Genomic DNA, 22,947 nt, shown 5'->3' with positions numbered 1-22,947 from the left:
CATGCCGCGGAGCGGCTGGGCCCGTGAGCCATGGCCGCTGAGCCCGCACGTCCGGAGCCTGTGCTCCGCGACGGGAGAGGCCACAACAGTGAGAGGCCCGCGTACCGCAAAAAAAAAAAAAAAAAACTAAGCATAGAGTTACCATGTGATCCAGCAATTCCACTCCAAAGAATATACTCAAGAGAAATGAAAACAAAAGTCCATACAAAAAAAACTTGTACACGAATATTAGTATCATTATTATTCATAATAGCCCCAAAGTAGAAACAATCAGAATGTCCATTAACGAACAAATGGATAAACAAAATGTGATATAGCCATACAATGGAATATAATTCATCCATAAAAAAGAATAAAGTTCTGATTCATTGCACAACATGAATGAACCTTGAAAACATTATGCTAAGTAAAAGAACTAGACATTGAAGCCCACATATTATGATTCCATTTATATGAAATGTCCAGAACGGGCAAATCCACAGAGACAGAAATAGATTTATGGCTGACAGGAGCTATAGAGTATGAGGATGATGGGAGTGACTGCTAATGGGAATGGAGTTTCTTTTAGGGGTGGTGAAAATTTTCTGAGGTTAGCGGTGATAGTTGCACACTTCTGTGAACATACTACAAACCACTAAATTGTACACTTTATTGAGATATAAATCACATGCAATTGTGAATTGTATGGTATGTCAGTTACACCTCAATAAAGCTGTTATTTAAACATTTTAAACTCAACAGTAAAAGAAATCCAATTAGAAAATGGTCAAAAGACATGAACAGTCATTTCACTCAAGAGGATATGCAAATGGCAAGTAGGATGTTCAATTAGAAAAGATGTTCAATGTCATTAGCTGTTAGAGAAATGCAAATTAAAACCATAATGAGATCTCACTACACATCTATCAGAATAGCTAAAATGAAAAACAGTAACCACACCAAATGGTGGCAAGGCTGTAGAGAAAATGGATCACTCACACATTGCTGGTAGGAATGTAAAATGGAGCAACCACGCCAGAAAACAGCGTGGCAGTTTCTTACAAAACTAAACATATAATCACCACACAACCAGGCAACGGCACTCCTAAGTATTTATCCCAGAGAAATGAAAACTTCTGCTCACATAAAAACCTGTACATAAATGTTCACAGTGGCTTTATCCATAATAGCCCCAAACTGGAGACAATCCAGATGTCTATCCCTCAATAGGTGAATGGTTACACAGACTGTGGTACATCTAGGTATACCATGGAACACTACTCAGCAATGAAAAGGAACAAACCATTGATACACTCAGAAACGTGGATGAATCTTGCTGAGTGGAGAAAAGCCAATCCCCAAAGGTTATATATTGTATGATTCCTTTTACACAACATTTTTGAAATGACAAAGTTCTAGAAATTGGAGAACAGATCAGCGGTTGCCAGGGGTTAGGGACTGGAGCCGGGGAAGGGAGCGTGGAGGCAGGAGGGAGGTTAGCATGGTTATAAAAGCATGAGCCACACCAGGATCCTAGTGTTGGTGGAACTCTTCCGTATCTTGACTGTGGAACCTACATGTGTGATAAAATTATATACGATGACTAACAAATGGATAAACAAAATGTGATATATCCATACAATGGAATATAATTCACAGACATGCCACAAATGAGTATGTGTAAAATTGGGGAAATCTGAATAAGATCTGTGGATTGTATCACCATCAGTATCCCAGCTGTGATACTGTACTATCATTTTATAAGACATTACCTTTGGGGGAAACTGCATGAAGGGTACACAAGATCTCTCTGTATTATTTCTTATTAATACAACAGCATGTAAATTTACAAATATCAAAAAATTAAAAGTTTAATCATTTTTTAAAAATAGAAAGCAAAGCTGAAAACAGTAGCAAGCTCTGCAATCGTGACAGGCTTAAAACACTGAGTGGCCCTGCCTGATCAAAAGGTTCTACCCACAGTGGCAGGCTCTGCAAACAGCTGAAGGCTCTGCAAACACCCACAGATGGCAATGAACAGCTGAAGATGACACAAAGACACTCCAGTCTGTGCAATCCCTTTAAGGAGGAGGTCTCCAACAGGTGATTCTTTAACATCTCCTTAATGCCTGCTTTATAAGAAGAAACAACCGACCTCAGGTTCTAAGCCTTCAATAGGAAACAGAGTCTAGCTAGATTTCAATAACTTAATTTTGTTTTTTTACAGTATTTCTTTTTAGAATTACCTTCATTTCATGCAAGTGATACTAATTTCCCAGTAAGAGTAGTGACATAAAATATCCTTTAAAAATTGAATTTAAGGTGAAAGAAAAGTTTAAAGAAAAGTAAGTAGTTAGTGGTATCGGTGCAATAAAAAAATGTAAGGGTAGAATGACATGATCTTGGATGGGGTTTGTGAACGTCTAAAATTTGGGAAACACTGCTTTCTAGCAGGGGTCAGCAAACTATGGCCTGGGGGCCAAATTGGGCCCGCTGCCTATTTTTATAAATAAAGTTTTATTGGAACATGGCCAGGCCAATTCACTTAGTATTGTCTACGGCTGCTTTTGAACTGCAAAGGCAGGGTTGAATAGTTGCAACACAAACAGTATGGCCCGTGAAGTCTAAAATATTTACTATCTGGCCCTTTACAGAAAAGGTTTCCCGATGCCTGATCTGTCACATGCCACGAAGGCATCCCAACTCTAGTCCAGCATGCTGTATGCCCCAGGTCATGAAGCTAGGGTTCGGGAGAATAGCTGCTTCTAAGCAACATACATCTTCTCCTGAGAAAACAATCCAGCTTATGCTCTGGGGTGTGCACCTCTCTCTAGGAATTACACCCAGCCTGGTATTACCGTCTTTATTTTTATACTGGCCTTGAACGTGACCATGGACTCAGGGGAGATGTTCTTAGTCGTTACTGTATCCTCCACAGGCTTAGCAAAGTGCCTGACAAACAGAGAGTTAGATGGGGCTTATTTATATCCTAAAACCAGCATAGGGCTTTCACGCAGCCAATGTTCATATATAATCTCCCCAATGTAGGTTTGCAAAACAACAATCCAAAGATTTTAAGAAAAGACTCTTATCTGCCGGGGCGACCCCACCTCGCCTCAGCGGTGTCAGGTACATAAAGAACACACAGACTCCTTCAGACTCCTTCTCAGAGGTGGATGGTTAATGTTCAGTAATTATAACTCTGCTGGAATATTGGACTGTAATCACCTTATGAGATCTGCTTTGGTAAATTTCACAAGCAAAGAACTTTAATTAGTGGGACTGTATGATCAGAGCTGTACAAAATAAAAATGCAGTATGTGAAAATAATTAGAGTGGCTACTTGAATAATTCCCTTAAATTATAAGATTTATCTGTGCTGGTCTTTCAGCTCCACAAGCCTTCATTAATTAGAGTGTTTTTAAGTGAACACATGCCTCTTGTGGTCTAATATCTTCAGACAAGGAAGTCCGCTATCATCCAGCTGAGAAACACACTGTCACGCTAAGAAGATGACACAGATAATATTGAAAGATATTATCGACCTACCACTCACAGGGTCAAACTTTTATTCATTCATTCATTCACATAACAAAAAATTGAGTGTATTTATATAAACACCCCATGGTAGGTTCTTGGATGATACAAAGGTGAAATAGGTGTGGAACCTTCTTCCATACAACCCAGATGAGGAAATACCGGTGTGTTCAGCAGACCACTTCTCAGGATGCTAATAAAAGTTCATAGTAGGAGGATAGGAAGTTTGTGGTCAAATATGTATGGGAAACACTGAGTTCAACAAAGTTATAAAGAGTTCTCTACTCTGGGGGTTCTTAGAACCTTTAAAATGTTCCCACACAACTGACCACACCCATCCCCCTGGAACTCATCTGTTCACAGAGTACCTCACTGGACTAGTGTCTCATGGAACGCACTTTGAGAAACACCATTCTGGTCGACTGACGCCAAAGCAGCACGTGAGTGCTACAAGAGATAGAGGAGTTCTATGTACTGGTAAAATTTTTAACAACCTCCTCTCCAAAGACAGAAAACAGAAGCCCGGGTGTTTGCCCATTTCCATGGTGTGAATACTTCCATCGTGGCTGATTTCAAGCTACCAGGGTGACATCAATGAACACAGAGCTGGGCAGAGAGCATACAGCTGATGCCAGGACACTACTCAAGTCTGGGGAGCAAAAGCTAATTCCCAGCCAGGAGAGTGGTGGGCAAGGAGAAAGCAGCCTGTGCTCACGCATTCCCTCCACCCAGTCCGACTTTTCTTGTGACGAACAGCTCATTGTTAAATATAAGCGGAGGGAGCCAGGAAGATTCAGGATTCACTGCATGAAAAGCTACATTACCATTTAAGGGATCTGCAGGCCTTTTTGAGAGCAGCAGCCCACCTTGAAGATTCTACCACCACCAGTCTAATTCATACATGAAATGTGGTCAACTGTGTTCAGAGTATTTAAGAACCTAATGTGGGGCTCCTGTGCTTGGGGGATGGGAAAACAGAAGTCCCCAGGGAGAAACCACAGGATCTAGTGACCAGTATGGATTCGTGATGCTTACCTGCCTGGCTTTTTGATAAATGACCCCAAATTTGAAGGTGTTGTTGACGTCATGCTCATCGTAGGACACGATCATTTGGGAGGCCTGGAAAATGTGGGAAGAAGAAATCAGATTATTAACTTGGAGGCAAAATGAGGAGGCAAGTGGAAGGGGAAGCACCCCTTTTGGTGGAGAACATGCCCCCCTGATATGAAACATCCACACAGGGAGGAAGAGAAAGGGTGAAGTCCAAAGTACACGGTCGAGATGCAACTCCAAAGGTCTCAGCTGTTCCCAGCCCCTGGACTTCCACCAGTGGTGACCAAACCTCTGGATCACCCATTCCATTTCCCTCCAGATATGCCAGCCAAGGCCTGGACACACAGGCAGTCCAGCAGGACGCGGGGAACTGACTTTACCCCAGTGTTCTATCTGGGGAGTAAAAAGTGCAGCCGGGTCCCCAAAACCAGTCAGCGAGGATGATGCCGGCTCCAATTCCACCTCTAAGCAGCAGTGTGATTTTGAGCAAGGCACTGCTCCTGCCCAGACGTCAATCCCCTTTATCCATAAAACAAGAGGTCTCTAAGGCGGAACATACGCTAGCTAATTCAATATGCAAAGAAAAAACAAACAAAAAAACCCTGACCACTGGTTCCATCGAATTTTCTATTGTGCTTCAAAGAGTTGGTCAGAAACACTAAGCTCTCATTTTGAATCCACTGCTTTCACCTGTGCAGCTTTGAGTGAGCCACTTAACTTCCCTGGGCCTCAGTCTCCTCATCTGTTTCTTTATTTTTATTATTATTATTATTTTATTTATTTATTTATTTTGCCATGCTGCGCAGCATGCGGGATCTTAGCTCCCTGACCAGGGATCGAACCTGTGCCCCCTGCATTGGAAGCACGGAGTCTTAACCACTGGACCACCAGGGAAGTCCCTCCTCACCTGTTCAATGGAGACGTGTGGCTGTGAAGATTCAGTGAGATCAAGCACATGAAGTGCTAAGCACACAGCAGCTATTACCATCATCGTCTATGTAAACCCTCCAGAAATATCAGAGTTGGACCAGCTTGTTAGGAAACACAAGACTTGGGGACTATTGGGATGGTCTCTGCAATAAAAAGGAGGGATTCGACCACATGTTTTGCTACAGGAAGAACAAACCAGGCATGACTTTTTGGCCAGAGTATGTGGCCCATGTCAGGTTGTCACCCCTGACATATCTCTGTGTGGCTCTCAGCTGCCTGAGGAAATGGACACTTCTCAGCTCCCCCTGGAAGAACAGCGCTGCCCGACCCCAAAGGGCACCCCCCACTCCCGCCTGGGATGAGTCAAAGGCTTGGAGCAGTTGCCCTGCCCGGGAAGAGGCACCCGGTCATGGACACCTTCCAAGGAACATTCTAAACTCTGTGAATTGTAAAAACACACACACATCTCAGCCAGATTAACATCCCAGCCGGACGAAGCAGTCCTTCCAATCTAGAAAACATGAAAATACAGCTGCTCTCCCATTATTACCAGAGCCGGAGGCTTTCCAAGCTATAGAGAAAACTGCAAAAATGAGAGGCATCGGGTTCTCTCAGTGGCTGTGATTTGACAACAAAAATTGCCAAACTTGTAGTTAAGTTAGGGCTTTATGATGGGGTTTTGATGTTTGGTTAAACCTCACAAATTCAGCTTTAATTATAAAGGGGAGGGCAGTCTGAATGATAGAAAATATTCCATGGAGCACAGCATCTTACTGGGAAGCGCCTACAGATGCTCGGCGGGGTGGGGGGAAAGAGGCGTCTGAGAGAAGGGCTCTGGCACATTCTCTGTGCAGGAGAGGACCCTGCCATTAGCTCAGCCCCCGCATGGGGACAAATAGTGTGTCAAGCCCAATTGTGAAGATATGAGGCTTCATTCCAGGGGGTTCTGGGTATCCCAGCCAGGACAGGACCCCTCTCCCCTCATCAAACGTCTCACCTCCTGGCTCCTGGCTCCTGGCTGTCAGAACCGGGACTCGGAATGGACTGAATCAGCGCCAGCCAGCCTGCCCCAGCGAGCCCCAGCCGGCCCACCGCCTGCTTCCACGGCCTCTCCCCAGGCCCTGCGGACTCGCGAAGCAGCAGCCAGTGCCCTGGGTCTCTTCCTATGGCCTATTTAAAGCGATTCACTGTCCGTGGGTGATGAAGTCCTCTCACGGCATAATTGCTCTTGAGCGGGCTTGGGAGTTTGTTTTGGTATTATCGCTCTTCTCCCCACCCACAGCCCGACATCAGAACCGGGGTCAAGTTGAGGCCAAGCCTAAGGAAACTGTTAACAGAGAACCAGCCAAGTTTATTAACTAGGGGGCCGGCGGAGGCTCGCAAGGCCTCAGACCTGTAGTAATGTTGGCAACAGGGAGCCGAGGTCTGGCCTTTTCTTTCTCAGTGGGGTTCTGCCTTCTGCCCGCCTCGCCCCCTTCCTGGTGGCTGACCAGGTCTACAGCAGCCCCCCAGCTAGAGGCAGAATCACTCCCCAGCCCAGCACTGGCCTCAGGCAGGTACGACCAGACTGAGAAGCTGCACCACTGCTACCCGTCTGCCACCTCCACACAGCTGGGGACCAATTCTAGCGGGCTGGGGACCCAGGCATGGCTGAGGACGGGTTCCCAGCAGATCAGTTTGTGAAGGGGTGGGCAGGGAGAGGGGAAGACATGGAGGTGTATCACGGAGACCCCGCAAAACCCCCCAAGATGCAGAGAACTTCCCACAGAGCCCCAGGCGTGCAAATCCGTGCCAAATGGCAGAGCCCTGAGCAAGGGGAGAGGGGGGAAGGTCCTCACCTTGGGGTACAGGACAGGGTTGAATTTCAGCCCCACTGCGTCGTCACAGAACGCCTAAGCAGGGAGAGAGAAACACACAGCTCAGGGGCCACGTCCACGGAGGGCACCTGCGCTCCTCTGCCCACCAAGAAAAAGAGCGTGAGGCCAAGACCTGCGGGGCTCAGGCGGCCTGGGGTCAGATCCTGGTGCTACTACCGCTCACTCGCATGTGGTCGGGAAAGTCAAGGGACCTTCCTGGGGTTTCCTGCTGAAGTGAGGCCACGGAAGGTATCCGACACAGTTCTGCCTGGCATTCCCACTCCCGGAGTGTGGGTCCAACCCCACCCAGCTGACCATCCTTCTCACCCCACTTTGATCACTCAGTTTCCAAGTTCCCAGGACCCCAGAGAAGTGACATGGGCCCCTCCACCAGCTGATGGCTCCTTACCTGGGGGGGGCCCTCCATCTCAATCAACAGCCCGGTCATCCCTCAACCCAACCGTCCTCGGCTGTGAAGTCGCCCCAGTTGCCCCCTCTCCTCCCTCCTCCTCTATTCTCCAGCCCTGTCTCTCCATTTCTCTTGTCTCCTGAACTAGCTGTGAACTTGGGGGTTTATCCTGTTCCCTGATCAGCCTCAGCAGCGAGGATGAGATGGGCAAGGTGTAGAGGAAAGGGGGGCATCCGCCAACCGCTCCCCCCAACCGCATCCATGCAGTCAAGGGCCCAAGAGGACAATGGCCTTCCCCTCCCCAAGGGCAGAGCCCACCCAGGACGAGCCTCCGCCCCCACCCCAGAGGCCAGACCTGGCCTAAAAGAGGAAGCCACCTCCTCTCAGTGTCAGTTTTTACCTTTGCAATCTGAGGGACGCTGGGCAACTTGCTCAGTCCGGCCAAGGGGATCCGCTCATGTACTGTCTTCACTTTGGACCTGCACACATGGAGGAGGATGAGAAAGGGGTGTCCACAGACATGGAAGGTGGCTGAGGTCACGCCAGGCCACCAGGCAGGTACTTGCTTCACGTCACCCTGGGTCAGACCTGCCTCATTCCGCCCAACCTGGGCGTTGGGCGCTGCACTCAAACTGGAAAATGGAATGCTACTTAGGGACCCCATGGGAAATGGATACTCAAAGAACCTGCCTGGTACAGCTGACTGCAACTGAAATACGGGAAATGCAAATAGCTACCTTCAAGTTTGACATTACTTTTTTGTTTCTTTGTGTGTTTTTTGTGTTCTCCAGAAGAACTGGGCAGAGCTTCTGGACATATTTGGGTCTGACATGCAATTAAACCTTTATGAAAAGAAAAACTAATATTTGAAAATCTGTATTTACGTAAAATATAGATGAGATGAAAGTTGCTTTATAAAGGGATTCACCATAAGGCTAAGTTTAGCCTGTTTCCCTGATTCATTCAGCACATTATGAAAGTGTTGAATTCTACCGAATGCTTTTCTGCATCTGCTGAGATAATCATATGGTTTTTAATCTGTTAACCTGGTGGATTACATTTCTGTTGAGCTATATTTTCAATCCACGGGTAAAACTCCTCTTGCTTATGATGTATTATTTTTTTCATATCCTGCTGAATTTAATTTATTGATTTTTTTTTTTTTTTTTTTTTTTTTGCGGTACGCAGGCCTCTCACTATTGTGACCTCTCCCGTTGCGGAGCACAGGCTCCGGACGCGCAGGCTCAGCAGCCATGGCTCACGGGCCCAGCCGCTCCGCGGCATGTGGGATCTTCCCGGACCGGGGCACGAACCCGTGTGCCCTGCATTGACAGGCGGACTCTCAACCACTGCGCCACCAGGGAGGCCCAATTTATTGATATTTTATTTAGAGTTTCATATCTATGTTCAATAGCAACACTGGCCTATTTTATTTTCTTGTACTTCCCTTGCCAGGTTTTGATATCCAGGTGTTACTCCAGCCTCGTAAAACGGCTGGTGAACATCTCATCTTTTGAAATAGTTTGTATACCATAGGAATTTTCTGTCCCTTAAAGGTTTGCTAAAATTTGTCTGCGATTTCACAGACAAATCTCTGGGCCTGCTATTCTTCGTTGGGAGGATATCTGTGGCTATCAATTCGGTTCTTTTTTTTTTTGGCTGCTTTCGAGCTTCGTTGCTGCGCAGTCTTTCTTTAGCCGTGGCGAGCGGGGGTGCGGGGAGGCACCCTTGTTGCAGTGCGCGGGCTTCTCACTGCGGTGGCTTCACTTGTTGCAGAGCACAGGCTCTAGGCACGTGGGCTCAGTAGTTGTGGCGCACAGGCTTAGTTGCTCCGCGGCATGTGGGATCTTCCTGGACCAGGGCTCGAACCCGTGTGCCCTGCATTGGCAGGTGGATTCTTAACCATTGCACCACCAGGGAAGTCCCCCAATTCGGTTCTTTAATGGTGAACGTTGAGGGTTTCTACTCCTTATTGAGTCACTTTTCGGGATTTATGGGTTTTTTCTATAAAATTATCCATCAAATGCATTGATACAGAGTTGTTTTTGGTATTCTCTTAAGACTTCATTTCTATTTGCAGTCGTGTCCCTTCCTTCATTGTGGAAATAGTATCTGTTTGTATCTTTTCTCTGTTTTCCTTAGTCAGCCCTTGCTGGGGGTTTAGTTTATTAATCTTTTCAAAGAGATAGCTTTTGGTTTTGTCTATGACCTCTATTCTTTATTTATTTTTGCTTTCTACTTCACTAGCTTATTCTTGCCTTTTTTATTTCTTTCCTTCTATTTTCTTTGGGTTTTCTTTTTCCTACTATTCTTTTCCTAACATCCTGACCTGCATGCTTACACACTGAATCTTTCTTCTTTTTTACAAATGCATATAAAACTATACATCTCTCCCTAAGTACCTCTTTAATTGCATCCCACACATTGATAGGTAGTATTTTCATTGTCACTTAGTTCTAAATATTTTGTCAGTTTTCTGCGATTTCCCCTTCAGCACCTGAGTTATTTTAAAGGGTTTTCTTTATTTTTTTAACTTTCCAAATATGTGAGTTTTACCTTTCAGTATTTTCATTGTTGATTTCTAGTTTAATTTTTGTATATTCAGGGAACATACCCTCTATATTATTTGAAATTTGCTGACTTGATACGTGGACTTTTTTTTCATGTTCCATCTGAGCTTGAAAAAGAACGTATCTTTTTCTCTTTTGTTGAGTTCAAGAATGTATGTTACAAGATCAAATGTGTTAACTGTGCTGCTCAAATCTTCTATATCCTCACCATTTTTTGTCTGCTTGGTCCATTGGCATCTGAGAGATGTTACTGAAATCTCCCACTATGAGGATTTGTCTGCTTCTTATATTCCTATCAGTTTTTGCCTTTTTAAATTCAAGACTATGTTACTAAATACAAGTTCATGACTGTTAGATCTTCCAGGTGAACTGTTCTTTTGATCATCATGTAGGCTGAGGCCTCTGAGGGGTCCAGTAAAGGGCATCCTTCTCTGCCCAAGTTATGAACAAATACAGAAAAGAGAAATTAAAAGTAATTTGGGAATTAAAATAACTCCTTTGGCACTGATAAAGGTGAAGAGGAAGCACATGAGCTTACTGTGAAGGTGCAGTGGGTCTTCTGACTACACCCCAGAGTTAGCCACACCCACAGGCAGTGCTGGGCAGGGGCAAGCCTCCTCTCGTGGGGTCTGCTCAGGTGGGACTTACAGTACAGGGAGCAGGGGGAGTGCCCTGAGGGCAGCTAGCTCCAAGAGGGAAAGGGAAAAGAACACAGCTATACACGTCAAGTTCTTACTCCCAAATTTAGCCTTGTATCAAGGGGGTGAAGAGAGCCAGGGGTGCCACACAGAAGTGCTCCCTTCACAGAGCAAGGAAGGACTCCCAAGTTACAAAGGAGTGTTCCTTTTATCCCTACTAACACTTTTTCCCTAAAACTCTATTTTGTCTATTGCTCACCAGCTTTCTTGGTTAGTATTTCTCCAGCATATCTCTTCTTATTTCTTTATTTTAAATCTTTCCATGTCGTTTTTCTTTAGACATGTCTCTTATTAAGCAGAGTATAGCTGCATTTTTAGTTCAATCTGATAGCCTGATATTTTCATAGGCTAATTTATACTTGTGATTACTAATGTACTTAGAATTACTTTTTCTCATTTTGTGTTTTTAATAACCCTGTGTTTTCTTTTTACAGAAGTTTCTGTAACTTCTAATACACGTATTTATATTTTTCCAACAAACTCTAAACTTACTTGCTATCTCTCTCCTGAGGAAGGAGGGGACACAATAGCTACTGAACTCTTCCCTCCCACTGTCCCTCCTACATTTGTTTATAAATTTAATTCAAGAATCCTTTTTTTAAAAAAAAAAACTTCCTTTCTCCAGTCAGTAATTAAACTCATCAACATAGTTTACCTATTTCTTCTCACTTTTTAGTTGCATCTTTCCTTTTGGTTTCTCTTTTCTTCTAGCTGAAGTACATCCTTTAGTAATTCTTTCAGGGAGAGTCTGTAACTGATATATTCCCTTCATTTTTTTAAATATCTGAAACAGCTGCCTACCACCACTTTAAAGATATTGTCCCATTGTCCCATGGCTGATAAGAAGTCTGCTCTCAGCCTAGCTGTCATTCACAAATAATCTGTCTTTATCCTTAAGTATCTTTAAAATTTCCTATTTATCTTTGAAGTTCTAAGGAAATCTGTTCCTTACAAGTTTCAAATAACTACCTACAAACCATCTAGATCTAGAAACTTTTTTTTTTTTTTTTAGATCTAGAAACTTTTGGAGAGATCATTCTTTGAGAACTTTTTCAATTTGTTCCATTATTATTATTGAGCCGGTCAGGTTTTTTCACCTCGTGTTAAATTCAGTAATGCATACTTTCCCAGAAAGGCATCTGCTTCAAATAAAATTTTCGATATAATAGCATTGGTTGAACATAATATATATTTTTTAAACATAATATCTATTAAAGTCTATTGTTAAATTGTTTGATCTTCTTTACATCTGTGGTTATATGCCTTCTTAATGCCTAATTTCGTGTATTTTTATTTTCTCTTTTTATCTGTATTTGACTAGCTGAATAGTTACCTATTTTGTTGTTGTTTTGTTCCCTCAACAGAAGTTTATCTTTTTCTAGGCTATAAATAAATCTGTAGTTTAGATTTACTTATCAAATCTCATGAGGTTTTCTATTTCTAATTTATTTGTTTCAACTTTAATCTTTGTTAATTCCTTCCTCTTACTTTAGGTAATAATATTGATAATAATAGCAGCTACCATTCTTGAGTAGCTACAATGTATCAGGTTCTGACACAAAATATGCATTCAATAATTTTAAGGTGGATACTACCATCCCCGTTTCACAGATAAACTGAGGCACAGACAGGTTACTAACAACTTACAAATATGATTCTTTCTTTTTGAATAAGGAACTTTTTAAGGCAATTAATTTTCTTCTAAGTATAGCTTTTGACACAACCCATAAGCTTTTAGATGTAATATTTTAAATGTCATTATTTTATAAATATTCTATAACTTCAGCTTTGATTTCCTCTTTGGCCCAACAGTTATTTAGGAAAGTGTTGAGATAACCTACTTCTAAGTGGTTAAGTGAGTTTTTAAAACATTACTGTTATTAATTTGTAGTTTTACTGTCAAATTGTAAGCAAATATATCCAGCAAAGTGTCTGATTTTTAAAATTTATTTAGATTTACTCTGTGGTTCAAAACTCTGGTTCCTAAATCTACTGCTATCAAGAATGATCTGTAAGATTTTTAAAAATAGAAATTTGGGCTAACAATCCTTTTTTATAAAAAAAGGAGCAAAGCTTATGAACAGACAGTTCACTGAAAATAAATACATGTGATCCTTAAATATATGAAGAGATGCCCAACATAATTCAATTAAATTATTATGAATTTAAACTATACTAAAATACCATTTTCAACTATCAGATTGGCAAAAATCCAAGTTCAAATTTATACAGCTCCTACCAAAGGCAATTTGGCAAATCTATTAAAATACACGTGCATTTATGTTTTGACCCAGCTATTTTACTTCTAAGAAATTATTTTAGTCCATACAAATTAACATTTGTACAAGGTTATTCATTGCAGCATTATTTGTGATACTGAAAGACTGACAATGGCCATTAATAGGGGATCTATTAAATAAATTATTTCACATTCAGGTGACAGAATACTATGCAGCAGTAAAAGGAATTAAGAAACTCTTTATGTACTAATATGGAAAGAACTCTAGATATATTGTTAACAGATGCAAGTTACAGAACACCAGGTTCTACAGAATGCTAGGGAAATGAGGAAATGGGAAGATATACAGTTATTCATGTCTTTATCTTACATACTTATATTCAAATATATATATGTATGTATGTTATATATGTATATATAACACATATATATGTGTATATTATACATATGTTATATATAATTGTTATATATATATGTATATGTGTTATACATATATAACAATTATATATATAATTGTTATATATGTATAACAATTTGTTATTTTTTTAAATGGTTGGAGCCTAGAAGTCTAGGTTTTGTTTTAAAGCCCTATCTACCTTATGATCAATTTGTGTAAATATTCCATAGACACTTGAAAAGAAGCAGAGATCTCCATGAGAGGATCAAAGTTTGATAGCCAAGTATAGGTACAGATACATATAAAGATACATATATACAAGTGACATAAATAATATTAATGAGATTATCCATACCCTCTCATTCCCTACCCTAGTTGATGTCAAGTGGTAAGAAGTATGTTAAAATCTACCACTACAATTGTATTCTGCCAATTTCTCCATATTTTAATCACTATATATATGTGTGTGTGCGTGTATATATATATATATATATATATATATACACGCACACACACATATATTGTTAAAATATATACTATTAACAACAAAAAGGTTCATAAGATATCTTTGCTGTGGATTTTATCTTTCACAAATAGACAATGGCCCTCTTTGTCACACTGATTGCTTTGCCTTAAATTCTGTTTTTCCATATTAATATTGCCCACTCTGCTTTCTTTTCGGATTGGATTGTTATAACTTTTTCTCAACACTTTTCTTTTTAAATATACAGTTACTTTCTTTAATAAAATTAATTGATTGATTTTTTTTTCCCTTTGGAGAGATGACCCAAACTGAGAATCTTTTCTGTGTAATAGTGGAATTTAACTAATTTATATTTATTATACATCATCTATGTACTCAGACTTATTTCCATTATCATATTTATTTATTTATGATTCTTCTATTTTCTCTCTTTTTCTATAATGGGTACGTTTTCTTTGTCATTGATTTTGCCTGATATTTGGTGAGTCTTTTTTTTTTTTTTTTTTTTTTTTTGCGGTACGTTGGCCTCTCACTGCTGTGTCTCTCCCGTTGCAGAGCACAGGCTCCGGACGCGCAGGCTCAGCGGCCATGGCTCACGGGCCCAGCCGCTCCGCGGCATGTGGGATCTTCCTGGACCGGGGCACGAACCCGTGTCCCCTGCATCAGCGGGCGGACTCTCAACCACTGCGCCATCAGGGAAGCCCTGGTGAGTCATTTTGATCTTCAGATTTAAGTCTTCAATCAGCTTAAGAACATCCATTATCCACATGTTTAATTCCTGTTCACTATCCTCCACATTCATTATAATTTCGCTTATCATTTTATAGTTGTTGTGTTTACCTTTGAATTATGTGAGAGCTTCTTAAGCTTATTCTCAATATTACTAACTGGGTTTTCCACAAAGTAGATTCTGCTCTTTACTGTTTGTAATATCATTTAGAATTCTTCTTGGCCATTTTTAGTTTTTTTATATTATTTCCTTAATTTAACAGCACGTTCTTCATATCATTCTATTGCCTTATTTAATCTTTTGTCTTTAAAACAGTTTTCTTTTTCTAGAAGTCTGCCGAAAACACAAAGTTAACAGATATCTAAATTTTACTTGGCTTTTTATAACAAATTCTTTTCAAAGCTTGGTTATTTCCCTACCTTCTAAATGCTAGGTTATACTTTTTTAGATGCAGAATCTTTTCTTTCACCAAACTATGAGGGTTTTTTTTTCTCCCTCTCCTTCTTCTTTTTATATCCAAACTTGAAAATGGAGACATCTACTCAGGCTTGTTATTTATCTCCAACCTGTTAGTAGATTCTCCTTGGCAACCCTCATGGCACGCACAGATGCTGTTAGAATACTCTCCTCAGATTTTAGGCTAGAGAGCTGGTTGTTATAAGACATCAATTAAATAATCCAGAAGCCTACAGGGAATGAGGAAGAAGCTGGGACAGGAGTCACTGCCAGCAGAGGAATTTCATCTCTGCATAATTTCTTCTTTGTGCCTGGTAAAGTTACTAGGCTGTGGGACCAATTTTTTTATGTCTGGTTTTCAATTTGGCCATTACTCTGGGTACACGATGTGATTATCCAACTTCCTAGCTGGTGAATGGCTTCTCTCTGCCACCCCACTCACTGGATTTCTGTTTGGGAGAGCCACATTTGAGCTTGGGCTCCCCAGGGCACTGATTTCAAATGCTATTGACCCCAAACAACAAAAGTGTTTCCACGTAGAAAGACCCCTGACTGTTCCAGGGCTCACCCTTACTTCTAAACAGCACAGAATTGTCCCCAAATCTCCAATTTCATATATTCCCACGCTGCATTGCTTTCTAAGGAAGAAGCAACGGGGTGCAACTCTCAATATCACCTACATTACAGTCCTAACTACCCCACAGATGACAAAAAAAAAAAAATCATCAAAGTACGTTGCGTGCTGGGCATCTTTCTCTTATTTTTAGTTCAGGTGCAGCATTTCAGATAGGCTATATACTAGAAAAAGAGGGTTAGATCCTTGTGTTCAGTTATCTTCTTACTCAGAAATTCTACCCAACCTGGGTCTGATTTTTATTAAGAAAGGAAGTAATTTTCTTTACAGAGGTTCACCTAGCTCGAAATCCTATTAGGAGATGGGGATCCAGGTATTACTCCCTCAGAAAACTGGCTCTAGCGATTTAATGGACTCTTCCTTGCCTTGCAAACATCATTTCTAGCCAGGTGAACCTCAGCAAAGAAAATTGCTTCCTTTCTTAATAAAGAGCAAACCAAAATTGGATGAGTGCTGACAACTTCCTTGTACCAGCCCCCCCCCATCTCACCTCTCCTATAGCAAGGCTATGTGTCCCTGTCCATCCCAAATTTATCTCAAAATCTGGGCAGAAAAAAAAAATGTTATTGCTCTTTTCCAAATACCTTCAAGGACTTCCAATTAGATTCACAAATATGGACTGGGAGCGTGACAGGCTCATGGCTAAACACCAGCACTGGTCTTCCTGGCTTCTCCACCAGCCCACCAGGGACAGAGATAAATAAGACAGACTCTGTGCTCCCACAGCGCCCTGTGTAAATCACTAAAATAATACCTGCGCCACATATCCTCCGTGTTCCTCTCCACTAGACCATAAGCCTACAGAGAACACAGACCATCCCTCTGTCATTATTGCAAAGGAGGTTCTACAAAACACGTTAGTCACACCAAACAGAAACCAGTTCCAGTTCCTGCCCTTGAGGAGGTCCTATTCCAGAGAGAGGTCCCCAGCTTAGCTGTGAATCAGTTGTGACCGATTGTGCTCCCGTTGTGACCACGACTCCGTCTCGGGTGCACACAGATGTTTTGGGATCTATTTCCCCTGGCTGCACACCGTAGGTAGTATTCTGGCAAACCCTCTCCCGGGACAGGTTGGAGTTGCATCTCAGCAGGATAAGCCATCTTCCTCAGAGTCCCAGTCCCCACAAGAGAGGCAGGTTGGGGTGACCTTGAACCAGACACCACTCTGACTCCCGCGATCAGCCCCAGGCATAAACACCTGGTCTCCCTGCCTGGCAACTCAGACATAGCCCCAAGGTTCCAGCCAGGTCTGTTTCCCCAGCACACCCAGAGCAGACTGGTCAGACTGGTATTTCTGGGTCCTGGCCACCAGAGGCGTGGCCTCTAAGAGTGCAGAATGATCTAACCTGAGAATGATCCGAAGGTACTCAATACCATCCGTCTCCTCACACTTGATGGACAAGATCAAGTTCCCCAGACTGCTGCCGGTACAGTAGAAGTTTAGATGATCCTAGAGACAGAAATCAGGTGTTAGCGGGGAGGAGGGGACCTTCCGGACATGTTCCCCCAAATCACCTCCTTCACCAGGAGTCAGAAGCCCCATAGCAATGAGGAAGAGAAGGATGCTACTGCTGTGGCTGTTACTGGTGATGATGGGGGGAGGGGGGAGGAGGGGAAGAAGGAGAAGGGTCACAGTGAGAGGCCCAACTGAGTCCCAGGATGTGCCAGGCACTGGGCTGAGGGCCTAAGAGCCCTTATCTCCTTTAATCCTGACTACAACTTTATGCAGGAGGAAACATCATCATCCCCATTTCACAGATGGGTAAACCAAGTTCAGAGTTGCTAACTGTCCAGGGTCACACAACTAATAGTGAAAGATCCAGGGTTCAAACCCACACCTGTCTTGACCAAAGCCCAAGTTCTTCACCACAAGATATCGAGTCCACTTCCTTGCTTCCAGGGGCAATGCTTGCCAATTCAGACTATTTGTGGGAATAAAGCCAGGAGGTTCCCTGGCACCGCCACCCGAGGGGAGCCAGGAGGTCCTCTGGACAGTGGGTCTCCTCCTGGCCCAGGGAGCCCATACCAGACAGGCCCTATCAGGATGCGGCCCTCGGGTTCTGACGCGGCTCCTAAGACTGCAAAGCTGCCTTAGGCCGGAGATTTCCGGAATCTACCTTCGGGACTTCCAGAACCTGCCAAGTCTAATGGGCAGAATATATTTAAAGAAATGTAACTTTGTCACTTTTAAGCCATCAGAGGCTCACAGCACATCATCCAGTACAAGTACTCAGGGGGACCTGCTTGAATGAGGACACGAGAGACTTGTACCATTTTGACAGAAACAGACTTCCAAGGTGTGAGAATGTCTTTGTCCCTTCCACCCTCCTCCACCCCCAAACACTACCCATTCCATCACCTCCTAAGGTATTTGCTGGAGGTGATCCCCACCCAGACTCATCACACCAAGAGCCTTCCTAACTTCTGCATACCCTCTGTCCGCCCCATCCCTGCCCAGGAGCACAGCCAGTCAGACCTCTCCAATGAGGACACAGGCAGGCAGCAAGGACAGGGAGGGCGACTTCGAAGAGGAGAGACAGAGATAAAGGGGCAACTGGAGAGGAATGCTGGGTTCCTGGGGCCCTCCCCCTCCAGCAGCTATTTTTGCCCCCGGGCCCCCTGGGCCTCACCTTCCCCAGGAAGTGCCTGCGGTAGGCCCTGGCTTCACCCTTGCACTCGAGCTTGTAGCCAAACGTGCTGGGGCTGAGGTTGTCCTCTTCCTCCTCCTCACAGATGCTGCTGCCCAGGGAGGTCGGCGTGCTCACGTTCTCAGGGTCCTCAATCCAATAGCCCCCAAACTGGGGCAGGACGATCAGGGGGTATGGGCCTCCCTTCTCCACCACCTAGAGGCAGAGGGAGGGTCTTGCACTGCAGCCTGCCCTGGGTCTGCAGGAGGTGGGGAGGGGTGCCGGTAGGGGTGCCCTCCAACTTCTGGACGGCTCCAAGGAGGGCATCCCGTCTTTGAGGCCAAAGGCAGCAACATGAACCCCTCCCCTAAGCCCTACAACGTCTCCAGCTTCACCAACCCTGTAGTTTCAGAGGTGCAAAGCTTGGAGGGGTACCCCCAATTTAAACATGGAAAAGCTGAGGTCACAAAGGGAAAGGTGGCAAAAGGCCTCAAGCCCTCAAGTACCAGGGCCAGGGTTCTCTCCCACGTGGGGTGGGACAGGGACCATCAACATCATCACCGTCTGCTCCCCCGGCCCCCCCCCCCCACCGCCGGCAAAGACAGGACCCAGAGCTGCCGTGCGACCAGGGGGGTTCCTACCTCGTCGATGCTGGGGTACGGAATGTAGTCGTCCTGCAAGACAAACCAGACAATGTCACCATTAGTCCCGGCAATGCCCAAAAAGTTTGATCACTGTTTCCATTCCCCTCTCCACTCCTTACTCCAGAGGGGGTGAGGAATAGGCTGGGGGGCCTGGCAGGCTGCACCAGGGCTTTGGGAGCATCAGTGGGAAGAACACCGGACAGAACAGCCTAGAGGCAGCTCTGGGATGTGGCTTGAGTTCTTCCCCAAACTGACAGAACCTGAGTGCAAACCCTGCCAGCTGAAGATGCAGTACGCAGAGCGCGGAGTCCCAAACTCCTGTGACCCAGCTTCTCACCCTAGGATGCTGTAACGGGAAGATGACCTCTGGTCCCACCTAGCCCCCTCCAGGAAAGGGGGTTAACCTCTAAGTGATGAGCTGCTTGCCTGGGCCTTGGCAATGGAAGCTGAAGCTGAGAGCTGACGCCTCCGGAGTCTGGAGCATAGAGCCTGACACCCCTACATGCTGCACGCGGTCCGTTTGCAGGAGCAGGTGCAGAGAAGCCAAGCTGAGCCACAGGCCTTGTCTCACCAAGGCCTCCACCCCAGCACACCCTGAAGCTGCCCCAAAGGTGTCACGCCAGGGCCCCGCTTGCTGCCCACTGTGTACCGGTCAACACTGTGTGGCCACTTAAGTGGCTCTTGGTGAAAATAAGAGTTAGACAGTGTAAGAGAGCAGACCCCAGCATGCCAGCTCTGCCCCCTGCCTGTCACCCGCCCAGCCCACCTTGTTCTTCTGGGGTCCCGGCTTCTGCTCTTCAAGCTTGATCCCCTGCAGAAACAAGGAGAAGAGGATCCATGGAAAAGCAAAGGTCACAGAAGACAGGCCAAACAGAGGAGTCTATCAGGAGCAGCTGCCTTAGCTGGGGGTTAGTAACAAGAGCAGCAGCAGCTGGCATGCGCTGGCCCCTTACACACTCAGGCCTCACAGCAGCCTCCGGCAAGGCAGCAGCGTAGGGGGTTAAGAGCGTGGACTCGAGCCAGATCACCAGGATTCAAATCCCAACACTGCTGCTTCTGACCTGATGACCATGGGCAAGTCACAAAACCTCTCTGTAGCTCGGTGTTCCCATCTGTAAAATGGGAACGAAGACGTCGCCTACGCTTGTGGTGAAGATTAAATGTTGGGAGTGTGTTAAGCCCTCGGAAGACTGATCGCTATATAGTAAAACTATAGGCAGCATTTCATCTTGGTGCTTAAATATCTCCACCAGGCTCTCTCAAAGCCAGTAGGTGAGGGTTGAGGATGGGAACCTGCATCTTCGTGATAATGACACAACCACTAATAATAGTTTTCCCTCAAACAGTCCCTCCCCCTCACCCCTTAGGGAGACCTGGCTTTCCCATGAGGACCACGCTTGCTGGTAGCAGCTGCCTTCTCAGCATCTCCACCTGCATCTCAGGCCTGTTGTGGGCACGCTCTCTGCCTCTCCTCCCAGAGCTTCCGTCACTACCGGATCCTCCCTCCTGGAGCCTGCAGCAGCTACTTAGGGTAAAGAGCACCATAATATAGTGGCTAAGCCTTGAAGCTATGTACTAGCCCTGAGCCCTTAAATGTTTTATTTAATATCTCTGTGCCTCAGTTTTCTCACCTGTGAAATGGGGATAATAATAATATGCCTACTTCCTGTGGGCTTTGTCAGGAAGACATGAGATAACGCCTGTCAATCTCTGAGCCCGAGAAGTGCTTGAAATACGTGGGCTATTACCAGCATCTTCTTCCCATCTACATTTATTAAGCCTTCTGGACCTCCCCCCATATTCCCTAGGGCGGTGGTTCTCATTTGTGAGCCCTGACCCCTTGGTGAGGGGTGATTATAAAGGACCCCCAACACTGAACACTGATTTTTGTGCAATGCCTACAAAGTATTTACATATTTCTCATTTCATCCCAACAACCACGTGAGTGGGTATTTTACATGTAAGCGGGCGTTCTTATTTATAGAAGCTGTGATATTGTGACTTATAATAAGAAATACATATTTGGTCTTCATGCAATTTGAGGCACAGAGCTCCTAAAACGCTTGGAATTTCCTAGGTGATAAGAGCAATGGGAGCATCTTTTGTTATAGCATTTGGACTTTTGTCCTTGGTTCCTAAAACAGCTCCAGAGCCATAAAGGTGAAAGGAGTGTCTTGTTATAAGTTTATGTTAATGAGGTAACTTTTGGGAAGCCCCTAAGGATGGAGGCTTGTTGCCAGGGGAACCAACCCCAATTAGAGGGTTGGAACTTTCAGCCCCACCCCCAACCTCCAGAGAGGAGAGAGGGGCTGGAGATTCAATCAATCACCAATAGCCAATGATTTAATCAATCATGCCCATGTAAAGAAGCCTCCACAAAACCCCAAAAGGACAGGGTTTTGGGAACTTCCTGGTTGGTGAACACATGCTGTGCCCAAAGAAGGCAGAGAAGCTTGCACCCCTTCCCACATACCTTGCCCTAGGCCGTTCTTCCATCTGGCTGTTCCTGAGTTACAGCTTTTTATAATAAACTGATAATCTAGTAGTAAACCCTTTTCCTGAGTTCTGTGAGCCACTCTAGCAAATTAATCGAACCCGAGGAGGGGGTCGTGGGAACCTCCAATTTGTAGCCAGTGAGTCAGAAGCACAGGTGTCAACCTGGACTTGGGATTGGTGTTGAAGTCAGGGGAGGAGGGTGGTCTTGTGAGACTGAGCCCTTCACCTGTGGGATCTGACCCTATCTCCAGGCAGACAGTCTCAGAACTGAGTGAAACTGTAGGGCACCCAGCTGGTTTCGCAGAACTGTTTAGTGTGAGAAAACTGCCACACGTCTGGTGTCAGAGTGAGGTGAGAACAGTGCTGTGAGTAGACAGAAAACAGGAGCGAGAAGCTTAGAAAAGGGAAGGAACTAGTGCTAGCGAGTATTAGATGCAGGATTTGAACTCAGGTCTGTCTCCCACTCCACTGCTCTGCCTCGCAGACGTGAGATGAGTCCCCTAAGAAGGGGCTTTCTTTCCAACCCATTGCAGGAACAACGGACCCCCTCAAACCCTCCCCACATCCGTCTGCCCTGCTGGCAGGTTCTGTTTGTCTTCTCTCCATCCTTCAGGCAGGAAACGTCCCAGGATCCTCTGTGCCGTTCGACCTGGAAATGGCCTCAGGTGGTCCAGACCATCAGGACTGTGAGTTCTCTCTTCTCTGCCCTCCCTCCGAGCACCCGAGTTTTGCCTGTGGGTTCTGCTGGTGTCGTGTCCACTGAGGTCACTGCAGCATCCCCACCCGGTGCCTGGCTCCCCGACAACGAGGATGCTCACCTGCATTTTCTCCAGCATCTCAAAGAACTCCGCTGACTGAAAGACACAAAGAGGGCGGGGAGAGAAAGATGGGGCATCAGCCAGGAGGTCTGCTGAGAAAGCCTCTGCGTTGACCGTCTGGAAGCTCAACCCAGGGCTTCCCCAGGGACAAAATTCATTTGGATCAAGAGAGAAGATCATTTGATCTTGCCTTTGCAGGGCTGGAGGGCCAGAATACCCCATACAACAAGAGGGGGAGAAAAGCATGCCCGCCTGGCAAATGGCCCTGGGGAGAACAGTTACTCAGTCTCTGTCAAGAAGGAGGGGTCCCTGGGAAAAGCTAAGGTCTCCAAAAGCCCTGGGATTCAGCCTCCAGCAGGATTCGCGTTTGGGATGTTTTCAGCCCAACAG

The 22,947-nt window shown here is 44.8% G+C and overlaps 1 protein-coding gene across 1 annotated transcript in view; it reads right to left on the bottom strand.

Moving 5' to 3' along the window:
• The window catches only part of RAP1GAP2 (RAP1 GTPase activating protein 2), a gene marked incomplete at both ends in the record, with an annotated part of 210,207 nt that overhangs the window by 31,462 nt on the left and 155,798 nt on the right, over positions 1–22,947 (bottom strand). Inside the window, 8 exons of the mRNA XM_082861620.1 lie at positions 4,552–4,635; positions 7,338–7,391; positions 8,165–8,243; positions 17,319–17,422; positions 18,603–18,815; positions 19,241–19,273; positions 20,010–20,054; positions 22,558–22,593. Coding sequence (XP_082717746.1) covers positions 4,552–4,635; positions 7,338–7,391; positions 8,165–8,243; positions 17,319–17,422; positions 18,603–18,815; positions 19,241–19,273; positions 20,010–20,054; positions 22,558–22,593 — 648 coding nt within the window. The remainder of the gene's footprint in view (positions 1–4,551; positions 4,636–7,337; positions 7,392–8,164; positions 8,244–17,318; positions 17,423–18,602; positions 18,816–19,240; positions 19,274–20,009; positions 20,055–22,557; positions 22,594–22,947) is intronic.

Source organism: Leucopleurus acutus (genome assembly GCF_964270905.1).
Source record: "Leucopleurus acutus genome assembly, chromosome: 19".
NCBI lineage: Eukaryota > Metazoa > Chordata > Mammalia > Artiodactyla > Delphinidae > Leucopleurus > Leucopleurus acutus.
Note: the sequence above shows the minus strand (reverse complement) of the source record. Positions and strands in the feature narration are given on the sequence as shown.